Raw genomic sequence first — 26,680 nt, 5'->3', positions numbered from 1 at the left:
TCACTTGTCAATGAAACCTAGATTTGAGACAGTCATCCATGCATTTTGCTTACATTTAAAATGTCCCTGTCCTTTTGGAAAACTGATATTAAAAGATCTTCCATCTTAATAATTCCAAAATCAATCTCTCGCTGGAACATGGCATAAAATTGATGAAGTGTAATACGTTTTGCAAGGACAGGTGTATGAAAGTTGATAGGAGCGTCGATAAGATGTCCTGTCTCAAAAAAGAAAGAATTAGGCAAGAACAGTCAAAAGAACAGCACTTTAGTTTTTGAATTTATTGCAGGTATTCTGTTATGTACATGTTTATTTACAAAGTAACCCATGTGTTTTCAATCTTATTTTCATACTTTTTGACAGCTGTATAGTAGGGATGTAACGATATCGTCAATTTTGCGAGAACATAAGTGTCTTGATATCATCGTGGACCTGTGATTGTATGAAACAATAGGTCTGCCTGGCAAACAGTGTTGTTTCGTTTCAGCCGAAGTGGAGCAGACCCGAGGGAAATGGGAATTACAGAGACCATCATCCTTTGTGCTCTGCTCGCTGCCTCAGTTCAGCGAAAATGGCGACACCAGCGTTAGTGGGGAGGGGGAACAGAGATACAATTCAAAAATTGTGGACATCCTCTTTATGCTGTCGTATACGACATAAAATTGTCGTCTTTAAATGATCAGCTCTAAAAAAAAAAAAGGCCGTACGACATAGCAACTTAATGTAAGAGTCACTTTCTTTGGTGCAACAGGCAGCTTTCTGGTGATATGTGTGTTTTTACAACTTCCAGGGGCTTTTCTATCCCACTGAGAAGAGCTGTGTATTTTCAGAGACTGTCCTGATACAATCCCCCCCTCCCCCATTTGAGTGAAATAGTGTCATTTCTTGTTTTGGTCTGTTTCCCAATCAGCTGACTTGTAAGGGCCACTAAGAAGCCAGGTAGGTAGTAGTATAGAGAGGGTTAGAAAACATAGTAGATGTTGTACTAAGAATACGACTTGTTTTGTTTACAAGGTCCAGCTAGTGCAATTATTTACTTTATAAAAGGGACTTTATGTCATTTGATCCATCTCACCTTGTTTCAATGTCCAACTATTGTTTAAGAAATGACATTTTTTCCAAGTCTTTTTCTTTTTTTTTAATATCGCAATAAATATCAAACCGTGGATTTGTTATCGCGATATCATTGTATCGCGAGATTTTGGTATCGTTACATCCCTACTGTATAGTAATTTCCTGTTTTCTATATAAGAATGATTAGAAAATCCTATTAACAATCATACAAAAACAGGCTATAAAAAGAAATGGGACCATCTATCTTTGATACATGTTGAATCAAGCAGATTTACATAGTTGAAAAATAAATACTATTGACAATAGCATTCTCTCAACTACAAGCATGTAAAGATTAGCCTTTTCCCACATGTAAAACAAAGCTCTAACAGAAACTCTCTCGTAGGCTGAAACTGACCTTTACCTCATCATGTTTATTGAGTAAACTTTGTTGCCTTTTTTTAAATTTACATTCTATGTAATTTTCAACTGCTCATCAAAATGTTTGTTTAGTTCGATTGTCGTATTAGTTTGAATGAAGTGCCATTTTGGGGATAAATACAGAGTACTTTAAAGAACACACATTCACTGAGTACAGCATGGGTTTGGAATTGGGAGAATAATCTGCATTGGACACATACACATGATAACGCACAAGACTGTGGCGAGCATTAGTGAGCAACGACCTATCTTTGCAGTTTCTGTAGCTTGCAAGGACACGATTCATGAGAACTTTCCAACTAATCGAGCAGTATGTGAAACCAGAGTGTCATTATATCTCTTAGTTAATAGAGAATAGGTCGAAGGGTGAATATAAATATCTTAGACGAAGGACCCCCTTTGAAACCAGACATTCTTGAAGAAATTGCTGAATAATATTGTATGGAAGAAATGTTGCACCATAAAAATCACATTTGTATTTTGTACAAGCGTGATTAATAATGTAAGTTTTGCACCGGTCTTTACTTATGCCAAGTCATTAGTACTGAACTGACCAGTAAAATGCAGAAGAATGCCACAACAAGATGACAAAACCAAAGCCCTGACATTTTATCATCTTATAAAATTACAATGGGCAAGCAACCTGGTGCCTGATCACACATTCACTCTGCCTTTTCCCTCAATACCAAAAGAATAAGAAAACATTTGTTATGTATTTTGACTTGTGTTTAAGGGATCGTAAATAGAATGTTTATTGGATCTTTGGGGGTATGATTGATGTTGTTTCAACATGACATGGAAAGGGAGGTTGGGATTTAAAACCCAGTTATTATTATTTTTATCATATTAATATCATTGGATAAATCAGGGCCAACTTGAACACTCAATAAAAGTGTCTGTCAGAAATGTCTTTATTTGCATGAATAAGCTATTTTATTGAAGTGCTTTCCTACGTGTGAATATACCCGTAAACATGGGGCAGAGGGTCATCCTTCTTAAAGATGTAAGAGCCACAACAAAAGCCCCACTTGCTTCGTAATCTTTTTAACGCAAGTTGTTAATGAGAAAAAAAAAACAAAAAACAAGAACTTAAAATATGCTGCAGAAAGCAAACTTCCTTTTTTTTTTTACACAAAGTTGGGACACTGATACAAAACAAGAAATTTGATGGAAACAATTTCACTCGTCTCTGAAACACTGACATCCAAATAACACCACCGCACAAGGACACCATCAACATGAGGACTGCTGGCGAAGCCCATAAAACTTTATTTTCTTCTTTAAGTGACTGGTTTTCCATCGTCTTCAATTTCTCTGCATTCGAGCAGCCTTTCAGAATCTTCTGATCCGGCTCCTTTTTGTTCATGCTAATGTTTTGCATATAAGTGCAGATACTGTCACAACAGATTAAGTGATAAGATGCTTGCTTTCTTACTCGGCAGTCTTAAAAATATCCACTGCTGTCAGCGAAGTAACACTGATCTTATTAAGATGATCAGAAACTGCATCCTCTAAAAATATAAATATAGATTCCTCTAAACCCTGCCTTATCTTGGTCCTTTACGGTTTTCCTTTTGATATTTTTATCTATTGAGCATGGGAAAAGCGGCTTTAGCTGTTTTCGTTCCACTCCGGCATGATGCTGACACTATGTACAGTGTGGTACTGGTGTGGTGATAGTGTACGTGGTATGCCGTGTGTATAGAGGTACTCGTTTCCTTGCAGACCGGCTGTGGGTGACTGGATCCCCGCCCCAGGACTGCACTGGCGGCCCAGAGTCTGGTGGGTCATGGAGCTCTGGTACATTGCAGCATGGTGGCCGTCGGCCAGCTGCGGAGAGGCGTGGCCCCCGACCCCGCCGAGTCTGGACACCAGAGACCCTGAGGTGAAGTGTGCCGAGAAGTGTTGGTACGGCAGCCGCTCCATTGGCTGCATGGTGGTTACGGAGCAGCTCCCGTAAGGTGAGACGCTGGCCCATGTGTTGCAGCTGATGTCCTCCAAACTAGGAACTGGCTCGGCGCCCTGCGAGGCGCTTGCGTACATGCAGGCCTGCCGCTGGCTGGATTCATTGCGGTACGGCCCGCCAGCTAGGCCAAGGCTCTGGGCGTAGCCTATAGGACGGTAGTAATGGTCCTCCTCGCTGGACGAGCTCTCCAGGTAGGACTTCTTATAGCTGTGCTCACCTGAGTGACAGTCATCCTCCACTGCAGGAGAAAATAGAGAGTTAAGGAGTAATGATACTGATAGGTTATATATCAGTTATGTTAAGCAAAAAGTTTACAATGTTACTTGATTTTATCATCCTCTGATGAACCTTCATCATCTGTTCATTAACTGACAATTAAAAAAAAACTATTTCTACTGCTCCTTTTAAAATAACAAAAAACAAATGTAATGAATTTTACATTTTTTATCCTTTGTACATAAGTACACTTAAACTTTTTGTTAACATGAGTATAGCCCCCTTGATGCACATACTGTTGGAAGCAGAACAAAAAATGCTGGACGCAAAAGTATTGGTTGCACCGGATCTTAGTTGACAGTTGGCAATGCACTCTAACCTTTCAGTATCTTTAAATAGAAAAACTTTGAAAACCTTGTCGTATTTGTCCATTACTGAAAAATTATTGAATATTTTGTCTTGTTAAATGACCTGCAACCCCAATAAAATCCAGTTACATTAGTAGCTGCAACATGAAATAATCTGGTATGTTTTAAGAGGTTCAACAGCAATGCAAGTCACTAATAAGCTTTTTGCAGCATTCATAAAACTGTGTAGAGAAAAGGGGGACTGCAGATGAAAATTAGTCAGATTTGGTAAACTCAGGCATAATTTATTTGTCATTTTGCATGATTTATGTAAGCTATAATAAAAGTTATGGCATTTAATCTGCTCAGCAGCTTTTCCTACCTTTTCTCTTGATGCAGTGGTACTCCTGGCCTGGCTCATGTGGCAGTGGGTAGGAGCCTGACTGAGGCAGCATGTCCTGCGAGGTGCTGGTGACCCCGTTCTCACACTGGGAATACTGGGAGCTCAATGTGCTTGGGGTGGCCATACCCTGGACATCCCCGCTGAAGGGGCTCTGGCTGGAGCCCACCCTTTGACGCACCGTACTGCGAGGTACCACCGGATACTCCTTGGTACTAAGTTAACAAAGACACAAAAACATCCAAATACCATGAGTATAAACCACTTCTTTAAAAACAACAAATTTAGAAGTTTGATTTTTGTACTTTAACACTCCTCTTGGGGAAAAACCCTTTCCACTACACAGGGCAGCATGTTTCACTCCTATTAATCCTCGGCATCCGTCAATAGATCATTTTGCTACTTTTGCGTCTTTGCTTTCAAGGATTGCCTCGCTAGAAACAGTGACCTGGTTTTGCAATAAGCCCTCCCTTCAGAAATGTAACCAGGAGCAGACGTGCGTAGCTTATACAGTACTCTGCAGGACTGTACAAAGGCAAGTAAGATTGATAGTGTGGTTTGGACTTTCACCATGTCCTTTACATTCGCTAGTTTTGATAGATGAAATGCATTTCACTCAAAATGTCGTATTAAATTGTGGCACGCACCTACTTAAAGTTACTTAACGTGTGTCTGATACAATCAAATGTGCCATTTTGAATGTGAAAGTGAAGGTAATGCAGCTCATGATTTGCAGCGATTTTGCTTATAATAAACCCATGGCATTAATCTGAAATTCTTAATTACAAAGAACTTTATTCTCTGGCTTTGACTTTAAGGTTATGGGAAGGAGGTAGGATTTTAGCACATTGTCCAAAAGCCAAAATGCTATTCCACAATTATTTTCCTGATTTAGGATTTCTACATTAGAATACACTTTTTGTATCAGCAGCAAAAGGGGGATGGGGTGGGGGTGGGCTGTGAGTTCTTCAAAACCAGATTTTCTCCTTTGAAAATGTGTTTTCGACCCAGCATGGACGCATGCTCCATCCCTCATCTGGTCTGAATAACAGAAAAAGAGCGATGTGGTTGTGTTCTGAATTGGCTGCTGGACCGATTGATACCATTGGTTCCAAATACACACACACACACACACACACACACACACACACACACACACACACACACACACACACACACACACACACACACACACACACGAACGCAGTAGACATACTAAAGCAGTTGGAACATCCTTGCAAAAACAGCCGTGTGGATGGGAGATGTTACAGTTGTGTTTCAGAGGTTCTGCCAGATCAGCCATAAAAGTCTTCAGCATGAAGGCTGGCCGTGGCTCAAGAGCTACACTTACATCATTGAGAATAACACTCACTGAAAATAACACTCACAACTGGCTCTCGTTTGGATGATTGAAGGATTAAAGTTAAGGGGCTTGTTAAGTGACAGTGTGACCAGGATGTCAGTAATCCCTACAACATTTATCCAACTCATTCGACATCACTTAGTTTGTGTCAGTGTTTCCGAGTATCAGAGCACAGATCACTTCAACTAAGCCGATCTTAAAAAATCTATTGATTTGTGCATATGTTTCAAAATAAAGCTTGAGCTCAAGCTACCTTTGCATTCTGGACATCCGGTGTAGCTCCATGTCGTCACTTCCACGAAAGCCTTTTGCAAATGGGTTGTTCTCAATCTTCAGCTGGGTTATCTGAAACAACAAAATCACTTTATTGGTCACATATTTTGACATGAAAGTCTTTTGTTGTGATGGTTGTGCAAATTCATTACAACATCTTCATTTATTCTTAAAAGTCATAAGGGCTAAAACTAAACTCCAATCACATGTTCGTCTTTTTTCAAAGGGAACTCTTTAAATGTTCTAAAAATTGCAACATTTAATTATTTGGCTAAATAAAAGTATTTATTCAGCTTGAAGCTGATACAATGAAAGTTTTTGGGATACATCTGTCGGCTCAGAAATAACCCAAGAGAATGAAATAATAGATTTTCCAAAAATCTAAGATGTTTTAACGGTTCCTCAACTAAGAAACTGAATAAAATCATTTCTCAGTAAGACATATTTTCATTGCATAATTTATAATGTGACAGCATCTGGAGAAACAGATAGTTGGCTCATGCTTGACAGATGCAAATAATGTGATTTATCATCTGACTTAATATTTTGGTAATAAATGTCTTTGTAAATATCAAGCAAAAATAGAGTGCAGCAAGCAACTCTGAAAGAGTAAATTAATCCCAAAGAGGTTTTACACAATCCGGGGAGATCCCTCTCATGAGAAGCGGTTTCTGGCAGGTAATTAGTTGGCACCTCTTCTGTGCTTCCAGCTTCCTGACAAGACTGGAGGTTTGAGTCTGTAAGCTGGCTGACACTTCAACCAAACCTTGTAAAATCTCTTGTGTGACACTTCACTATATAGTTTCTTGTTAATACGCACACCCTGGCACATATTTTATATATTGTTTCATCTCTTTAAACAGTTTGGAGTTACAAGTTCAGAGCCTTGATGAACTCCTCTTACCCCGTGGCCGTTTAAGAAGAAAAAATACTAGACAAATAATTTTTCGTTAGTGATAACCTGAGTTCAGTTTACAGGAGCAGGGAATACGGAATTTTGCACGAAATAAAACATTGTGGTGTTTTTCTTCTGACTGGGCCTAAGGGATTTAAATAATGGCACAGAGGATGTGAATGATGTTAAAAATAAATGTGGGTGTAGACTCAAGACAATCCTGCAAAAATTGACGACTTCAAAGACTGCACAGTTTTACAAGAATGTATCCAAATATGCTCATTAAAATAACTGAGGCCTATTTCAACATATTCCCAGATGTGCTGGACAATTTAGGCTCATATAAGTAAAAATAAAGAAAGATGTATTAAATACAACTTAAATATGAGGTTTAGAGTTCCAACGTTTTATTCATGAAGAAAAGAAGAAACAAATATTTCAGAAAAGACAGTTTGGAAAAATATTTTAGTTGCAACTGTGACAGGAAAGACCTGAAACCAGAGACCTTGACCATTTTCATTAGCCTCCAGTCTAACAGGTGAATTGGACACATGCCTTCAGCCACTATTGCTCTGGCAGATGTCAGACTGTTTGATTAGACAGTTTTGGTAAAGCGCCTTGAAATCACAAATGCTTGTTTTTCGGCAGGTCTGCAAAGCCCCAATAATTAGCCCGGGGTTACGATCTCAGACCCCAATAAGAAGTTTGAGAATAATGAATGGTTTCTACAGAAAGCCGGTCATTTACGTTTCCTGTTCCCAGAGGTGCACGAGACTTCTGATTGGCTGCGGGGACATTATGAGCTTTCGCCCCTTTTCTCCCCTGTTCCCCAAACTAAAAACATATAACGTAACAGGCCCACACGGTTAAATGACGTTAAACAGACGCTGTTTACATATCTGTAGCCCCTAGATTTCCCCCGCCTCAGAGTAAATACTGAGTTTTAATTTCTGCTTCTTTACACAAGTCTTAACAAGCAAGTAAACAACTGTTAGGCTGCCTGCCCTGAAGAAGCGTAATATTTTATTAACAAGCATCTAGGCCTATTTTCAGCCGATTACCTATTTCCAGAAAGGAGTCTTCTAGATTTCCAGATTGTAACAGCGTTTAACAATTTTAATTTAAACTAAACGTCTTTGGGATGCCAACATCAAGAAAAAGAGAACTAAAAAATACAGATTACATATTTAAAATAATTAGGCCTACAGATCCAACAAAGACCCCCTTGAATTGCCTTCATTTTTAAATAAAAACGAAACATTTATCTTAGATAAATTAAAAGTAAATTAAGCCATGTCATTTTTAAATGAACATTTTCCGTTTTACTCACAGGTAAGGCTATATCACATAGACTATCTTCTGTAACCACGAAAATACCTTTCATTATAAAGAAGAACACTTGGGTCATGTATTGCTCAAAATAATCTGGGCCCTTATTCATTGCAAACAAAAGAAAAAAAAAATGCAATTCCAAAATATGAATCATGAAAGTTTGCAATTACGCTTCCAACCTCTTCAGAACATAAAATAGACAGTAGCCTATAATAATAATAAAATAAAATTCGACGCATTTAAAAAAAAAAAATGCTGAGCATTAAATGAAGGGTTTAGTTGTACCAAACGACAGAAAGTGACGTCAGAGGTTGATCCGGTTTATCTGCCGCTGCTCACGCGCTACAAAGAGCTGCAGGCCTGGAACCTAGAAAAGTCTCTTGAGGTCAGACGTCGTCTAGTCGGCTATCTGAAGTTTTCCCTCGTCTGTCAGTGGCTCAGTGTGATATCAGAGATTTTCAGCTGACAGTGACAAGGCTTCACTTTAACCTCACCGAAGAAGCCTGCCTTTCATTTTCTCTCAAGCCTTCAACACCGGCCGTCTTGCCGTGAAAAATGAGCAGAAAATAATAAAACCCTTGCAGGCCTTCATGTTAAGGAACGTTGTTTAAATTTGTTTTGTACGAGGCATATACGAGGTTTTCCTATTTCCACATTTGGCTTGAGTTTTAATGTGCGCAGGCCTCTGCGTGTATTTCTGGAACTTTCTGCCACGTTGGAAACATTGTAAAAATGAAATCGCCTCGTAAAAAAAGCCGTGAATTAAAAAAAAAAATGCCTTTTTACTGAGTCATGGGCGGCAATAAAAAGGAAAGAAAAATCCAAAAGTATAGCCCATGCAGTACTTACCTTATGGTTCTGATAGGACGTGACTGCTATGAAGGCTGTCTCCGGGAAAACGTGAGTGCAGAAGGCCGTGTTTTTGGAGCCGAAGCCGTTATTTTCATCCGCCTTCACGATGTGGATCCTCGGTTGGTACTTGTGCATTGAGTTTAGGATGATCTAAAAGAAAAGAGAAAGCGGAGCCGAGCATTAGAGAGGCCTTTTGTAGGGTAATGCATGTTATCATGTTGTTTAATAAGGTCTGTTTTAACAGTCTTTCTACAAACTTGCAGAAGACAGAATTAGATGCAAATTAAAACTTCAGATTTCTTTGAAACACCCTGGAGTAAAAAAATAACTAACTAAAAAGATGAAGCCCAAGTTTCTTTCCCCACATATAGGCTTAAAAGTAGTATAAAGTTGTTGAAAGTAGGCTAATCAAAATCTTCCCCTTAATATTATTTGTTTGGCAGCTTGAATTGTAACTTCATTTAATTTTTTGTTTGGAGGTTATTCTCACTTTACTTTTGTGTTGCCAAACAAATGTTTTTATTTCAGTTTTAAGTTTTAACACTTAATAAAGATACAGACGTGCTATAAAGCCCATTTGTACAATGTACAACATTACATTTCCAGAGAGTAATATGAGCGTAATGTGCAGTTTAATGCAGCAATATGAGCAATTTTATTGGCAAAATGTGTGCTAAATTCAGACATTAGCTAAGGGAAAGACAAAGCAGCAATTTATCCATCTCAAAGCAGAATTAAGCTGTAGTTGCTAAGGCAAAACCGCTTCACCTTTTTAGGACCCTTTTTCAAGGTAGATCTAAGTGTGGCTGATTAAAATAGATCTAACTGACGGTTGATTAGTGTCAAATATCTGTGTTAAGGCTCCTTGTAGTGTTGCTGCTCCTGCAAAAAAAACCAAAAAAAACCCTACAAAAGTAACCTCTTATTTTACAAGAAATCTGGTCTGTGGTGTGTAGACTGTCAATCCATGTTTGTGTCCGTGTTGTGTGACCTCTGCAATTAAGTCTCCCCAAATGTCTGGAAAATTCTACTGTGCATAAGAATGTGCCCTTTGAAGACAAATAAATAATCAATAATAATAAAACAACTCTTATGACATTTGATCCCTATAATATTTGTATTTAAATGAGGCCAAGTGCATTCTTATTTTGTCTTTGTCGTGGTCCCACTCATACTTCTTTTCTCTACCCAAACCTGACACAGAACCTTGCTTTAATGTAACTCCAAACAGAGGCTAACGTTGTATTACAGTTATTACAGCATAGTGGAGTAATTTAGACTGAGTATGGACATTGGCATGCCTATACTCTCCTGTTGCCCCTCTAACCTGACTAACCTAGTTTGTGCTAAGTGATGACTACCATTGGCTAGCTTGGCGACATTTAGACGCGTTCCACACAGCTGAACTTGAGCCTTGAACCTCTCTTTTCAGGCCCTCTCATCCGTGCCTCTTAAGTCTAATCGTTTTGACGGAGCGGGGAGTCCTGGTCACCAGCCTTGAGAAAATGTAAAGGTTTTTATTTTTTATCAGATCCATTTACATTTGAAAATACAAATCTCTTTTATTTCTTCCATTCTCCTCAAGCACCCACTCCTCTTTGTAAGCCTACCTTTTTGTCCCGCAGGCATTCCTCCTATCTGATAACTCAAAGCTGGTTTTTGTACCTGCCTTTCACTGCCACAGAAGAAGACACAATAAATCACTGTGTACTTGAGGAGGCTTCTGTAGCATGAAACAGACATAACCCTGAGTTCTTTCTAAGAGCCATGTGAACCCTACAGGCTTCCATACACCATTGTCATCCTTTATCAATTTTCAGTTGAACTTGATCTCATTTCATGGTGCAGTAGGTTTTTGTAATGGGCAGAAACTGGGCAAACATGTGTTCCAACATGGCTTCCCTTCGGCATACTTATCTATAGATATATAGATTTATACATAGAAATAGGCCTAGATGTTGGAAGATCCTGACTCTGCTCAGTAAAAATGAGTCGACTGTAACACTTTGGTTTTAAAAGCAGGCTTTTGAAGAGTCAGCTTTAGCTAGTCTTACCATGAACTAAAATATAAGCTTGAAAAGGTGAAAGAGCTGCATTCTTGTTGGAGATTTGAGATGAGAGTAGTGTACCAAAAAATAGCCTCAGGCTGCAAAACATACATTTTGCTGCTGATTTCCAGCTGGCAGCTCTGCACAGGTTAGCATTGGTTCCTCGTATAATGTGTTGTTATGTGATCATGCAAATAACAAAATATTTGATTCCCACATGTCCTAACTTCAAGCAGCACAAACCTTTAGTTAATCAATTTGATAATAACAATTCAAGAAAAAGGCTTTGGAAGAGTTTTCAAAGCTTTCCAAACACATGGGTGCAGAGGAAAAAAAAAAAGGTCAAATCAAACATTTTCCCATGCACACATTAATTGATGGCTTACTTTGAGGTCTGCAAAGATGCATCCAAGATCCGGACAAACCACAACAATAAACCTATCAGTACAAATCCATCATTTACAGGGTTTTAGAACTTAGAAACCTCCGCCTATGAGACACATTAGGAGCTGCATGGAAACATCTAAACGCACATTTGACCCTGGAAAACAGCCTTTTACAAACTGGGATCCCGAAGTCCATGCGTGTGTTAGTGGGGGCAGCAGTGTAGATTCAGACCACCCACTGGGGCACACGCCTCGTCTCCCTGTATCTCTGCACCCCCTCCCTCCTTCTCCAGCCTCTGGATGATAGTATTTAATGATAGTGAGGGATCACTTTGGGTCTTGAGCCGCTGCCCTTTGCTTTCATGTTCCACCACATCAGAGAGTTTTCCCCGAGCCGCGGGATCAGCAGGCTTTGTACACCATCATCTATTGCTCAACGCACACTGCCATTCAAATATAAACAGTGCAATCCTCACACTCCGACCGCCCGGCCCGAAAAAAAAACATGTGTGGGAAGACGGGGAGACGAGTGCAGGAGCAGAAGAAAGAGAGGGCAGACGAATAACAGAGGAATATTCCACATATTTAGAGGGAGATTGAAGCAATAAGTGCAGTTTGCTATGGAGCACCATAAAAACACACATTCAGTGTAGGAACTTAAATACAGGAGCAACACCAATTTGATTGATTAACACCAGTGAGACAAAAGTATATATGTTGCTTTCAGAAGTTTTAACATCCTTTACAAGTTACTGAAACGTACATTTAATCTACTGAAGTTTTACTCAAGATAGAGGGCAGAATTATTAAAGGCAAAATGGGCTCAAGTATTAAAAATGAGTACATCTAAAAAAGAGGAAAACAATCCAAAGGGTAAACCTGAAGTTGCATTAACATTGAAGTTGTTTGGGAATATAACTTTTCCCTTTAAATAATTATTGGCAGCTTGAATTTAATGAATTGTTTTTTTGTTTTAAAGTTTTGTGTTTCTAATTTTTGCATTTTTTTTTTTTTTAGCCAAGCCCAAATTGCATAGGACAAAGAAGTATTTCCAGCCTTTGGAACAATCCTGCAACAAACATTAATACAAGTCCTGCATTAGAAGTTAAGAACTGAAGTCTTAATGTTGCAACATATTGAAGTATCTATGATGAAAGCACTTGTGCAGAATAGCTCAATTTAATTACTTAGCATAGCCTATATAAAATATGTATGAAAATGTGTCTTTATGGAGACCTTCACCAAAGGACTTCAATAAGATCAGAATTTAAAAAGTGTTAAAAGAAATACTCCTAATGTGCCTTTAAGATTAAAAGCAACATGAAAACAATCATAAATACAAATTTGATAAAAACAGAGAATCATTGAAAAACAGGAAAAAAAAAAACTAAAAAACTAAACCTAATTCTGCAAGAATTTAACTAGCTAGGTTAACAAGATTTGATGAGACAGGGCATCACTTGCTATGTGTTTAAAAATATATCATTTGGATACAAAAAATGGAAGCTGCATTGCACACAACCCAGGCCTCAAAAAGCTCAACTCCCTCTTTTACACTCCTTCACAAGAGTGCAGATCTGCTGAGCTGGGCCCTGCTCACCCCTCTGACATGTGTCTAATTACTGAACTGTTCTGGAGAAAAACGACTTCTTCAAACCTCTGTTTTTCAAAAACGCTCCAATCGACATCGGCTATATGTTTCGGTCTAATGTCTCCCTTCTAGTAATTATAAATCATCGACAACTTATTTCAACCAGCTGGACCAACAAGCTGATGGAACACATTTCATTTATAAATCCCAGGGTGCTGTCTCCCAGCACGAAACAGGGGGAGCCAAGAACCGCTGCAACCAATCAAAAATGAACTCCAAACCAGAAATTTACAACACTGCACACATTCCTGCTCAGATCCAGTTTCATTTCGGCAGCTGGGATTTTGCAGGGCAACAGTCCCTATAGGTGCCATGTGGACAGAAAGCTAGAGGATTGTTTGTGTAGAGCTGAATATGCATTTTATGTGTAGCTTTTGAAAATATGTACAGCTATAAACAAAAAAATCTAAATTTAGCTTCACCACCAATGTCAGTACCTGTGTGAATAATTATAAAAACCCAGCAGGCATGATAAATGGGATTAATCAAATTGTTTAAATAAAACATGTTCGAGTGAAGCTTTTGAAAAACAATGTCATTTCACTCCTTCATGATTTTAACACCTCTGATTAGCATTAACAGAACAATTTTAACTTGATCCAATCCCTCGTGTTTTCCTCATTTAACCAGCTCCTTAAAAACAGAAAACCTATCCCTGCACCTCTGCCAACCAAATCATTGTTATTCCCTTTTAAGCCTGTGCTTATTAGCAAGAAAAACTAATGTTACTACTTTTGTTTCTACATCTAATTTGGTCTGGGTTTACAATCCAGTTGTAATTTTCATTAAAAAAACAACTTTTTACAAAGGCCCATTTGTAGATGAAGTAAGTGATGTTTGTGTGTTTTTGTTTTTGGGTATAGAAAGGAATCACAAAGGCCTGGGGCTGGATAGTGAATGTACAATAATGAGGAGTTAGAAAATAGGTACCATACTGTCTCTAATGATTTTGGGGGGGGGCAGTGGAGTGGGGGGTGGGTGGATGGGAGGGTGCAATTGCAGCTTTCCGTTTTGCTAAAAAGTATCCAACTGCTCTCCTTTACTTATGCAGGCTGACTTCCAGGAGGTCGACAACTTTTAATGCATCTAGGGGGTGCTATAATGAAGCCTGGTTACACATAGTGCCAAAGAGTTTCCAGGCTGCAAAAAACCAAACATCTCATTCTGTTCATCCACACATTCAACCATAACAGAGTTAGAATTCAAAATCATGTCTATACTGAGGATTATCAGAACAAAAAATGAGGTTTAAAGCAAATCAGAAAAACACTTCATGACATTGTTTTAACTCCTAATAAACTACTTCACAGAATCAAAATCTATATTAATTTATTATGAGCGTCAACTTTTCTCTTTGTTTTTGATTAAACTCACTAAAGGGAAAAAGTCCCACAGTCTTTCAAAGTCTTTCTATCATTGTTATAATTAAAATGTGTTAACATGTTGTTTTTTACATTCACAGCAAAACTGATACCTAATACTTTATCCTTTAAATGAATCTCTCTTCTATTTAGTTTGTTTCTCAGAGAAGAACTTAGACATATTTATACAGATAATTTATACAATTAATGAAACATCTCACTGGATGTTTTTGAGCTTAACTTTTAACTTCCAGTAAAACGGATGATTAGATTTTTTGTTTTGTTTTTGGAAGTCAAGTAATCACTTCAAAGTTTCATATTATTAATTCCTGACTTTGCATCAACAGCAACTCTAATTTTGAAGTCAAGATAATGAAGTGTTAAAATATATTCTGAGAAAAATTAGACATTTTTTATATTCCACAAGAGGATATTTCAAGTATCGAAAATGTATTAAAGATTAGAGAGTGGCGATAAAAAAAAAAGACTATTTACGTATAAAGGCTACACAGTTTGTGAAACTCGCAGCTTTGCACAAATCTGAAGATTCTCTAAAGTTCGACTACAACTTTTAAACACATAGCAAAACAATAATTCAACAGGTTTCATGCAATGGTCAGTGAGTTTATGAAGCATGCTGCTGGCATGTTCAATTTTAAGTTTTTTTTAAACAGATTTAAGTTAATATAACAGATAGATCTGAACGTGGAGCGTAATTATGCATGTCTAGGTTTTTTTTTTTTTGGGGGGGAGGGAGTTGCTTGTATGTTTTTATATTATATAAAAAACAAATAATGTTAGAAAGAAAAAGTGGATCCAGTTTTAATCAATTCCAAATGAAACCTAAATACCTTTAATCAAAGTTTCTTAAAAGTAGAATAATCTTATACGTAATTATGAATATCAAATTGTATGCTGTCTTTTTTAGATTTTACTGCTGAATCCGCGCAACAGTAACAACTCTCCCTCCTGTGCCATTGACCAACACACAACTTTTAAATATGTAGCAGCAGGTTTTAAAGGCATTCAAACACACCACACACACGTGGTGAAATAGTTAAGATGATAGGCCAATAGGCACCTACGTGTCCGAATGGGTCCAGGTGGTTGTTTGTCAGTTTGAGTTTCTGGAAGGACACGAGCTGCCTCATCCAGTGGGCGCCCGTGGCGGGAGAGTCCGGATGCACGTAGAGCCTGCCGGGCATGGCGGGCTCTGCCTTCCCGGTTACAGACCTAAAAGCACAGCAACACAGTCCTACTGTTAACACCTATAACGGAATGGACGTTTAAGAGGCGAAAATATTAATTAGAAAGCTACCTGATCATTTGTGACATACATATGTCAACTGCAAAATTAGGGAATTGAGCCCTTACGATGTGAGTAAATGGTAGTTTACTTATTTTAAAGAAAAATCTAAAAAATAACGCAGAGATTAAATGAAGAGAATACAAACTGCTTCATTGAAAATAAAAAAAATGACACAGATATGCTCTGAACTGGATACAGAACTAAGAAAAAAAAGTAGAAATTACGCATGAGATTGTCTGAATAGTGTGACGCATATTTTGAAGAGTAATCTCGCAGTGAGGTAGGGATTAATTAAATCAACAAAAAAGAAGAAATAAACAGAACCAATGTTTACCTGTAAAACTTCTTATTTATAGTTATTCAAGTTAAAAAAAATAAAATAAAAAAAAAGTACACCCAGTGCCTCTGAGTGATGTTTACAACACTTTGTGATGTTGGTTTTTGTCCTGTCAGAGGTCAGGTTAGAGCTGGTAGACATTGTTTTACAACATCGTTGGATCAAGCGGACAATTAGTTCCAGGGCATGCTTTGGACAGGTCATTATCGGCAGTATTGGCATGTGATTATCCTCTTTAAGTAAGTCCTCATTGAGAGGCGCTGACCCAAACAAAACATTCCTGACCAATGTTAGAGAGATGGACATGACACTAAACAAATAACCTTGTTTGTGGCCTGGTCTGAAAGACAGCCCTGTTGCAAAAACTGGTAGAAAAAACATTTAATAAGCACAGAAACGTCAGCTCCGGCAGAAACATTTCTCCCAGCTGACTTCTTTTCTTGGCACGCATGAGAAAACAAACAGTTCATAATTCTCGGGGAATTAATATGTCCACTTCCGAGTCTCGTCCATCAGGACAACAAAATACATTTTAATGTTTGAGTAAAGTCAACAGACAGGGGCTGCTGCGACCCCTCGAACAGTCACACCCAATATTGTGAAAATAAAGAAAAGTTTGTTAATACACCAGAAGTTATTGTTGTTGTGTTTCATTTTCTCTTACCATTTATTATCGGCGAATTTGTATCGATGGTCATCCGCAGGAACAACATCCATCAGGAGGATATATTTAGTTTTGGGGTTTAATCCTGTGACCTTTACTTTGAAGCTGGGGAACATTCGCCTGTAAAAGGACAAAGAGACGCTTTATGGAGCTATATATGGTATTTCTGTCAAACTGTGGAAAAAAAAGTACGCAAGCGAAAATAGACTGTGGTGCGTTTTTCATGGTTGTCTGCTCAGTAAGAGAAACCTAAATCCAATTCTAGGCATTTTCAAACTTGCATTTCAAACTATGGCCAAATTGTGATTAACAAGTGTAGGCTATATTCAGAATACAGCGTACTGTCTCCCGCTTCTAATTATCTCATTTTGCGAACCATTTTTTTTTTTTATTGCATAGTGATCTCAGGGGGGGTGGTTTTAAATGTCAAATAAATGAGTCTTTGCTTTGGAGAGGTACCGATTATTTCCAGGGCAGGGCGCCGGGACTTCGCTTTTAAAAACGTTTTTCACTGTGGGTCACGTTTTTTGCAGGGTCCTTTTAGTAAAACATTCGGCTATTTTGGAGCTGTCAAAGAGGAGAAAATAATACACAATGGGGGGGGGGGGGATATGTTAAACTATAAATATTCGACACTTGTAACTCCCACATCTGAGCCACCATAAAGCAGCAGACACCATCCGCCATCATGCATATGTGCACGTTCACACTCAGCCGACGGGAAGGTATTTTGACTGGATGCAATCTGAGGGCGACTGTGGAGCAAACAGCGTGACACATGTACGGTGTCTGCGTAACAGGTTGCACGCAATAAATGTCTGCGTAAAATTACGCGCACACACACAGTGAGCAAATACAGAGGATATATTGCAAATGTCGGGTCCTGCAGTTCAAAATGTGTGTGTATTTTTGATTGCGTTTAAAGAATGGGCTGTATATAATGCATTTGCGCTCTTGTGCTCATTTGTCGATGGTATTGCCTTCCCCAACAGGGCCACCCAGACTAAAATATGAGCTGTATAGTGTTGCAGAGTGCTAAAGCGTCCACCAGATGCTCTGTGTTTTCTCTGTGGTTCCTCACGGAGTAGATTTTCAAATAATACAAATACAAAACAATTCAAGAAAGAAAGCAGCCATGTAGCCAATAACTGACTAGCGGTTTCCATTCACATTAATTGTAAAGAGTGTGTTTGTTTGTTGTTTGTTGTTTTTACTTACCTCCCGGCTTTGGTGATGATCATCTCCGTTCCCACCTCGTGAAACTTCACCCAGAGTTCCCTCTCGTGCAGGTAGACTTTGATTCCCTCCATTCCCTTCAAAATAAGACATCTTAGTGCCCATATAGTTCTCAAAACAATGCTGTAACGCAGATGTTACGCATATGTGTATGTCAAGCTTAAGTTCGGGTGTCGAGGCCTGGGAGATGTGAAATAAGTTACTGTCACGTGCATTAGTTGCCGAAAACTACTTAAAAAAAAATAGCAAGGTGTTTAATTTATAAAAATATAAAAATTTTAAATGGCCACTAAACAATAAGGGCCATTGAGTGGTTAAAGATACGTATTACCAGAAATTATATCGGTCCTGTAATAAAAATGTCGCCTCTGTGAGAGTATCCAGTAATTTAAGATCAGTGTGTTAGTTCTATAGATTCAACCCTGTTGGTCCTTTAGGATACAAATGAAACATAAACATAAAAATACACAACATAAAAAAGACCAAAGAAGGGACCGATTGACAATTCAAGTATCACTACACTCTCACGAATTCGTCAAAATAAAGCATAAAAACTAAGCGGAAATGAACAGAAACTCTTCTGGTGTTTCTCTTCATTAAAGTCAGTTTCTTTAATTTACAGTGTGAAAACAAAGAGACAGAACACAGATTTCGTTAAGTTTAAATGCATATAAATGATATCCGTACATAATAACTCTTTGCAAGAACTACAATGTGCAGAAATATATGTATGAAATATTTTCAGAAATAGTTCCTGTATGATTTAACAGTCATCAGACAATTGTGCATGTTATTCATCTTTTTTCTTCTTCATTTTTTGTTTACATTCAGTGCGTCCCCATAAGTCTCAATCTGGCTCGACTCGTCACAGTAGTAGGTTCAGTGAAAGTGAGGCCTACAGACAGACACACGCACACACACACACACACACACACACACACAGACACACATACAGATACTGACCTGTTGAATGTAAGTTGTCTGTGACGATGGGGATTTGCTTGAGGTCCCGTTCTGTTTCTCTGATTTATTCTCGCTCGGTACTTCCCTTGAATCCGAGCCACCAGGAGAGTTTGGAAGGCCAAAAGTTTCCTCTTGGTCCGCCATGGCCAGAGCTCCGAAAACTACTGTCCCAGCTGCAAGAGCCAGACAGAGATGTCAGTGTGTGTGTGTGTAGCACTGTCTGAACCTCCACATTAAAATAGTGACAAACAGGTTTAAATAAGTTTATACGGAAAACAGAAAAATAGTGACCACAAAGTTACTGCTTTTTGGAAGTGTCGTATGCTACAGGTTAACCTGTACTGCTTCATGGTAATAACTACAACTCAGTGATATCAGTTTGAAAATATTTTTAAAAAAGCACAACATAGTTCCATTGCATCTCATTTTCCAAGTTAAAGTTTTCAGAATAAGAGCATTACAAATTGAACCAATACTATGCTTTTCAAACAAGCTGAATGTTTGGTCAGTTCATGTCCGAAAAATAACATTTTAAATTGTTAGACAATAATATCTTTTTACGCATCGTGTCGGTAGCAGTTCTATCATAACACGCATGATCCAGAACCTTTTACTAAGAATAAGGCTGCACAGCAGATTGCCCTCGTGTCAAGAAAACATTGTTTCTAATTCATGCTGCCCAAACAAAAGACTTAAGCTTTATTGTTATGTCGCAACATGTTGCTGTCCAGAATCTAATAACCAGAACATAATAAGGTCTGTTAATAATCCTCTACATTTACACGCTGTAACTTCTACTGAGAGCAGCGATCCCTGCAAGGCAAAGTAATACGATGTCAACGGCTATGGATTGGTATTATGGATACCCGTACCCGGATCAAAGCAGGATCAGCTTACCTAAAATACAATACAAGTCGGAGGCTAGAGTTGGACTCGGCGATAACGCATCGGAGAAACACCACCAGGTCGTTACAGCGTTCAATCCCTCGTCCAAATACAGATAATCCAGACGTCTTTCTCGATGAAGCTACTACAAAATCTCCATGAATCCTGCTTCTCCCCTCCACCCTCTCACAGTTTCGTCCAGGTTTCCCACAAGCACAGCCGCGACCGTAGAGAGATCCTCGCGGAGCTCGGTGACAGCTACAAGGCGCTACTCGGTGCCTTATTGGGGCATTTTACAACCGAAGACCTTTTTGTGAGTCGACACTGTCGATAGCTCCCAACTGTACACTGTATCCGAGTCCCAAAGGAGCAGCTCCGTCACCTCCTTCTTCCCTCCTCTCTCTCTCTCTCTCTCACACAGCCTCTCTGCCCTGTCAAATCTACGTCTCCCCCCTCGATCTCTCCCTCCCTCCTTCCCTCTCCAACCCTCCTCTGCGCATCAATGACCAACCGTGCGAAGCGGAAGCTGGGTCCGCGATGTGGACCAGAGGGGGGTGGGGATGATGGGGAGCAGTCTTCGTAGGAAAAGAATTGGTTTATACCCCACATAATAATTCCTTCCATACCCCCACCCCAGTTTTTCCTCCTAAACCTCTTCCTAATCCAGCACTGGTGGACGGACTCCATTTAATATTTGCTGCTTCATGCGCCATTACGCGCTGGCCCATCTTCTGCTCCACAGTCGCAGCCTCAAGACATGCAGGGATCAACCTTATTGACCTTCATCTTAATTTAAAGTACATCATTAGATATTGTGGGTCAACATGGTGTCTTCATAAGGCCTAAGGAATAACTACGATTGATTGAGTAATCGACCATGTTTTGGGTTTTTTTGTTGCCTGTGGTTCTAGTTCAGAATCCGTGCAATAGACTAAACTAATTGGGGAAGCGTTGGCTCAAGCAGTTTGTCTATAAATGTTATGAATACATTTTGCACTGTCGAATCAATTCCCTTCGCAGAAAAAGACGCAGAACAGAACAATCCCACGTCTGAGAGAAGGCTGGAAAAAGAAGCAATTACAGGGGAGAAAGAAGAAGGGGGGAAAAAAACCAGAAAGCTGGGGCATCCATTGTAGGCTGTGCTTGGGCCTGTGGCTTCACACAGGTTTAGTGGACTTATATTCTAACAAATAAAAATTACAACAAACCGCAAGTTTCTCTTAGATAGATCAAACGGTAAGGGGCCATGTTTGCCCTGACGGAGCCTGCACGCAACAGCTGCGTAAAGCTCACCTCATATAGTGACAGTGCAAAACATACTCATCCATGCTACATCAAAAATATAATGATTATTGAAATATGATTGTATTTGAATCACGCGCCGAAAATCGACACTTCGCACAGGTAAGATTATTTGAATTAGATGGGGGCATTTGAAAAGTGAATATTTGATTGAGGAAGAGTTTGCTTCTTTTTTTTTTTTTTTTTTTTTTTTTTTTTTGCAGTGTGCGCAATTCACGCGCCCACAAAGTAAATTTCATTCAGTGTGATAAAAGAGTCAGCACGTGTAGGATGTTGGGTCATTAGCATGCTGTCAATATGAACACTGGTATAGATCTGTAGCACACATGCATCTGGTGGGGAAAGCAGGGTAGAAAGCAGATGGAGTTCATTGCTGTAGCAGAGCCTTAATTGAAAAAATATCGAAAATAACTATTAGAGATATCAAGTACGCAACCTCTAGATACAGTAGATAGGATCCAACAACATTTAGGTATAAAGGTACAACACTTTAAAAATATATTGTAGCCTATATTGGCATATAAAGACTGAAAGAAAAAGAACAGATGTCAAGCGTAACTAATTTAACCAGTTATTGAGGAATAACGTCTCTCTCTCTCTCTCTCTCTCTTCCCTCTCTGCCAGCCCCCCCTTTCTCTCTCTCTGCAGCTGCAAACTGCAGCTCGGAGGGATTTCCGAAAGGCGTTTTTCTCCATTACTGAATCAACACGAATAAAGAAAAGTTTACAGAACTTGAAATGGCAACATAGCAATCTTAGACTGCACTAATGTTTACAGAATGTAAAAAATGACTATGAATTTAGGCCCCTGGCCCAGGGTCTTATAGTGCGATCATTATGGGGTGTAGCTGTAATTTGTTTTTGATTGTAGCCTCATATTATCAAGAGAATACGCGAACCCAGTTGTTCAATATAAAATGTATAAGGAATACAAGGGAAGTAAAAATAGAGTAAAAAGTCCTTCCTGCAGAAAAGGAGATGACGTGGCGGAGGAAAAAAAGTATTTCATCATGAATCGTTTTCCGTGTGATACAATTTTAAAAAGTCTGTCAAGAGATATTGCATAATTATATTCAGCTCACGTGCCACGAACTTAAACTTCACACTGTAAGGTCAATGTAATAAACTTAAACCCTCATCTAAGAATTTCAGTTATAACAACTCAGAAGTCAAATTGAATCCAGTTTGATTGCCGCAAATGATGTGAAAAATAAATACAGCCCAGTTGCACAAGGACACGCGCTCTGCACGCCTTCAGTGTAACATGCAAAAAGAAATTAAGAATCCAAACTCATTTAAAAAAGGACAGTGTATTCGTGTAAATTAGTTTTGGGTAGGACCCCCCCCCCCCCCCCACACACACACACACAAAATAATAATTACCTACCACGAAAAACAGTCATACAGTCTAGTTTTAATTTGAAAAAAAACTTGGAATAAACTTCGACAGTTAAAGGGAAACTCGTTAAAGTGAGGGTTGAAGAGCAACGTAGGCCTACTATATGCACATCGATCGTAGGCCTTAATGAGAAAGTTAAAAAGGAAAAAAAAGAAGGCACTGGTTTTTGTTTCTAAGCGACACAAACAGATGAGCCGTAAATGAAGCAATTCAGCCTGAAAGTTTCAATGAGCCTATAATTAACTTGTTGCCTCAGATGAGACGCGTTAACGCTGCGTCACAGATAACTGAACCAAACATAATAGAAAAAAAGATAATGACGTAAGAGTGAACACGAAATACTTTCATCACGTGAATTCGGCCCCTATAAAGCACACAACTGGAATGCATTTAGTGAGCTTTTAAAGCGTCTAACTTGAACACAAACTGTGTTTATTAAGAAACACATTAATAATAATAAAAACATCCTTTTTGATGGTAAATAATATCTGTCCATAAGAGAAATAAAGCAAGATTGTGTCAGGGACAGGCCTACTACTTTATTTTGAAAATGATATTTTCTACAAGGTAAATTTAAACGGCTCGACTTGAACTCTGAGTTACATCCACTTCATAAGCTGATGCGCAAATGAAGATTGATCAGCAACAAAATTAAAAAAAAGAAAAATAAACCAAATGTGATTCATGCGCAATTAAAAGTTAAAAAGAATCCAATAATTGATTTAAAATAAAAATTGGTTTTGCGTTTTTCAGTCAAATACACTGAATAGACACGTGCGTCAGTTAAAGTTAGATTGAATAATGAAAGAATAAAGGGAAAGATGTCACCATATTGGCATTTCACAAACACAAAATTATTGTATAACAGTCAAATGAAGAAGGATGGTTAATAGTGAGACCACAGTTGATGAGTAAAACGTTTGCGTGGGCCTACGTCCTATAACGAGGGCGTGCATGGAATTTCACTGAAACTGCAAATGAAAAGAAAAAAAAACAACCAAAAAGAAAACAATTGATTCTCAAAACTAGAGAGAGTAAATTTTAGAAGAGAGAAGTTTAGGGACATGTCTTATTCCAACACACATTAACAACCTAAAACCCACATCATTACTAATTTTACTCTGCAAGTTTTTGTTTTAATTTAATTTGCACCCATCAGAGATTACACACTCTGTGCAAACATTTTACTATGCAGACGATTTTAAAAACAGACAATGCCATGCTTAAAAATGGCAACATCCTGCAGTTGCAACAGTATACATCTACATGATGAATTTAAAAAAAGTTATATCACAGATTATGAACAGATTTACCTCATGAATTACTGTGCATGGCAGAACACTTGTGTTCAAAGTTAAATGCAGTTTAAATTCAACAAATTCTAATTTTTAATGTCCAAAAAATCTGGACAGAAAAATGTTTTAAGAGGGAACCTACATCTGTGGACAACTTTCCTTACATTTGAAAAAAGTGAATATAGTCCTTTCTGTGGTGGAATATAGAGAGCCTCTCTAAGAACCTGTTTATGTGAACTGTAAAGAACATTAAACCTGTCCTCGCTTCTAAAAAAAACATCTCTACATATGCGTGACCCTGCATGCTAAACAGTATTTACTCCGAGACATAAAATCTAAATGTAGCCTGGAAGACACACAATGCATGAACCGCAGAAAGTCAGAGTCAGAGAGTATACTGACCAGTGGCTTCTGAGCCAAATCACCACTGCTGTTGCTTTACACACTTTATATCTGGGGCATGCAAATCAAACAAATGGATGAGAAAGTGTCTGATGTTAAACAGGATTATATCTTGAAAATAATCACATTAAAAAGTCATAAAAGCAAAGTAAACAAAGCATCGAAGGTTTATCTGGAAGAACTTAAAAATGCCTGCTTTCATTAGAAAAAGACAAAGTGTTAAAAAGTTGTAAAAAAACAAAGAATGCAGGATGCCATTAAAACACATTAGGAGCAGTGATCTTTAATGCAGGAATATCAAGTGCGAAATGCTACTCACACACTCAAGCACATGCACAAACAGAAACACACACACACACACAGGGGTGAAATGCACGCTCCCTACCTCCTGGCTGTCCAGTACTATTGAATGTGTGGTCTGATGTTACCGCTTGTTTAGAGCTGCTCTAAGTCTGCTGAGACTTCAGGCAGGTGAAAGCGCCGGTGTGGCTAACCACCAGTCCAGCCAGCAGCCAGGCAGGCAGGACTCCTGGATGGAGGCAGAGTAGAAACCTGCCCAGATGCTCGGCAGCAAAGAGCAGCTGTGAGGTTTGTGGCTGAAAACACATCCAGGGTTTGGCTCTGAGGAGCTGAGCCAGAGGACAGGAGACAAGAGAGGGAGAGGAGGAAAACAAAAGCTGCATATACTGCATTCCAAAATATTTTCCAGGTGCAGGTCTGAAGTATATTGATTTCATAAAATTAGTCTGAATTTTAAGTCTTTCTTTTTCAAATAAGTACAAAATGATGTATGTAATGTAACGGAGGAAAAGGATGCCTCTATTTGAACAGAATACGTTCTGTAACTTAAAACTACTCAGCACATTAAGCAACAGTCAAAAAAAAGATGGAATTTCTTTCTACACACTGTATCTCTGATGTCTGAACATTTAATGAAAATGTATCCAAACCTCAAGCTAACAATAATACATTTGGCATTGATTTTTGTGTTTGAAAATATGACTAGTCTCATTTGAACTAACAGGATTTAATGACTTAACCTGAAAGACTGGAGGCACAAAAAAACAACAAATTAGAGCCTTGGGAACATTAAAAACAATGCAGCGAGAGTTATCCTAACAACTGTACGCCGACTGATACTTCATTTATCAAAGAGAAGCATGAGCACTCTCCTCTCAGATGCTCCGTCTCTCAGTCTCTCTACATAAAGATGAGGAGTTGTAAACTCCCTCTTAATCCAGCATGGTTTCACCCTGCATGGCCACACATGGGCCTGTGGTCTGCCCCCAACCACCGCCCCCACCCTCTACCTCGTGAGTGAGTTTACCCTTGTTCCACTAGAAAAGGCAACGATAAGGTATCTGAGCCTCTAGCAGTCAGGGCTGAGAGGTAAATCATGTGTACCCCCCCCCCCCCCCCCCCCCCCCACACACACAAACACAAACACACACAAACTCAAGTACAGAGCTCTATTTCACAACCTGATCCGGCCTGTGGGCTCAGGGCTGGTGGTGGAGGTAGGTTATTGGTGGGGGGGCTTGGGGCTGACACGTTTCTGCTAACAATCACATCACACACAGGGACCCACATTCCATCTTCCTGATCAACACACACACACACACACACACACACACACACACACACACACACACACACACACACACACACACACACACACACACACACACACACACACACACGCACACACAAGTCCTCCTCCTTCCTCAGCAGGTTGGAGCTGTGCGGGTATTGGGGAAATACTTTGCTGGTCAATATTCTGGGCTTAGAAAATCTGAATTATTCATGAAAAAATGTGACAGATGTGCAAAACACAAGTGGTTTAAAAAAAAGCGGGTCAACCTTAAAATATATATAAAAAAAAGGTTAGGAGTGACAGATCATGTAATCAGTGAGCATTTAGGATATTGTAAAATGAATTCATTAAAATTAAAACCATTCCAGCACATCTTGATCCACTTCACTTTGATAATGATATCCAGTCAGTTAAGTGAAGAACATGTAACACCGCATAGTAAGTCCTCTGCTGCCCTCTAGTGATATTTGTTTGACCAGTTCACCAATGACACATCTGCAGAGTTGTACAACCGATGTCAAATCTAATAAGAAAAAATAAATAAAACACATGCAACTGCACAACTATTAATCACATTTTACTCAATATTGTATGTAAGTATGATGCAATAGCTGTTCAGTTTAGAGAGTTTGCGGCATGAGCAAAAAAAAACAGTAAACACATTGCACATAACCATATAACTTGAATTTTCCTACATTTTTAATTTGATAC

General features: G+C 38.8%; 1 protein-coding gene across 2 annotated transcripts; it reads right to left on the bottom strand.

The window, feature by feature from the left end:
- Positions 1-25,496, bottom strand: tbx5a (T-box transcription factor 5a). 2 transcript variants are annotated; one of them, XM_065965924.1, is made up of 9 exons: positions 24,761-25,496; positions 19,094-19,266; positions 18,113-18,207; positions 16,895-17,014; positions 15,670-15,817; positions 9,136-9,288; positions 6,040-6,131; positions 4,406-4,638; positions 1-3,698 (listed from the first exon to the last, which is right to left on the bottom strand). In XM_065965924.1, the coding sequence occupies exons 2-9, from the start codon at positions 19,235-19,237 to the stop codon at positions 3,106-3,108; spliced, it is 1,578 nt and encodes a 525-aa protein (XP_065821996.1). In that variant the 5' UTR covers positions 19,238-19,266; positions 24,761-25,496; the 3' UTR covers positions 1-3,105. The 2 variants fall into 2 exon arrangements, with proteins under 2 accessions (XP_065821996.1, XP_065821995.1); XM_065965923.1 differs by lacking the exon at positions 24,761-25,496 and adding an exon at positions 19,991-20,423 and having other exon boundaries at positions 2-3,698.
- Positions 25,497-26,680: the final 1,184 nt, after the last annotated feature.

Source organism: Labrus bergylta, chromosome 17 (genome assembly GCF_963930695.1).
Source record: "Labrus bergylta chromosome 17, fLabBer1.1, whole genome shotgun sequence".
Taxonomy (NCBI): Eukaryota; Metazoa; Chordata; class Actinopteri; order Labriformes; family Labridae; genus Labrus; species Labrus bergylta.
This window is presented reverse-complemented; position numbering and strand designations above follow the sequence as displayed.

Bases quoted from the DNA above. Each gene is read 5' to 3' on its own strand.
- tbx5a (XM_065965924.1), bottom strand. From the start codon at position 19,237: ATGGCGGACCAAGAGGAAACTTTTGGCCTTCCAAACTCTCCTGGTGGC. The intron at 15,818-16,894 runs GTAAGAGAAAAT...CTGTGCTTTTAG, and splicing joins AAATTCGCCGATAATAAATG to GTCTGTAACCGGGAAGGCAG. The intron at 9,289-15,669 runs GTAGGTGCCTAT...CTTTTCTTTTAG, and splicing joins ACCTGGACCCATTCGGACAC to ATCATCCTAAACTCAATGCA.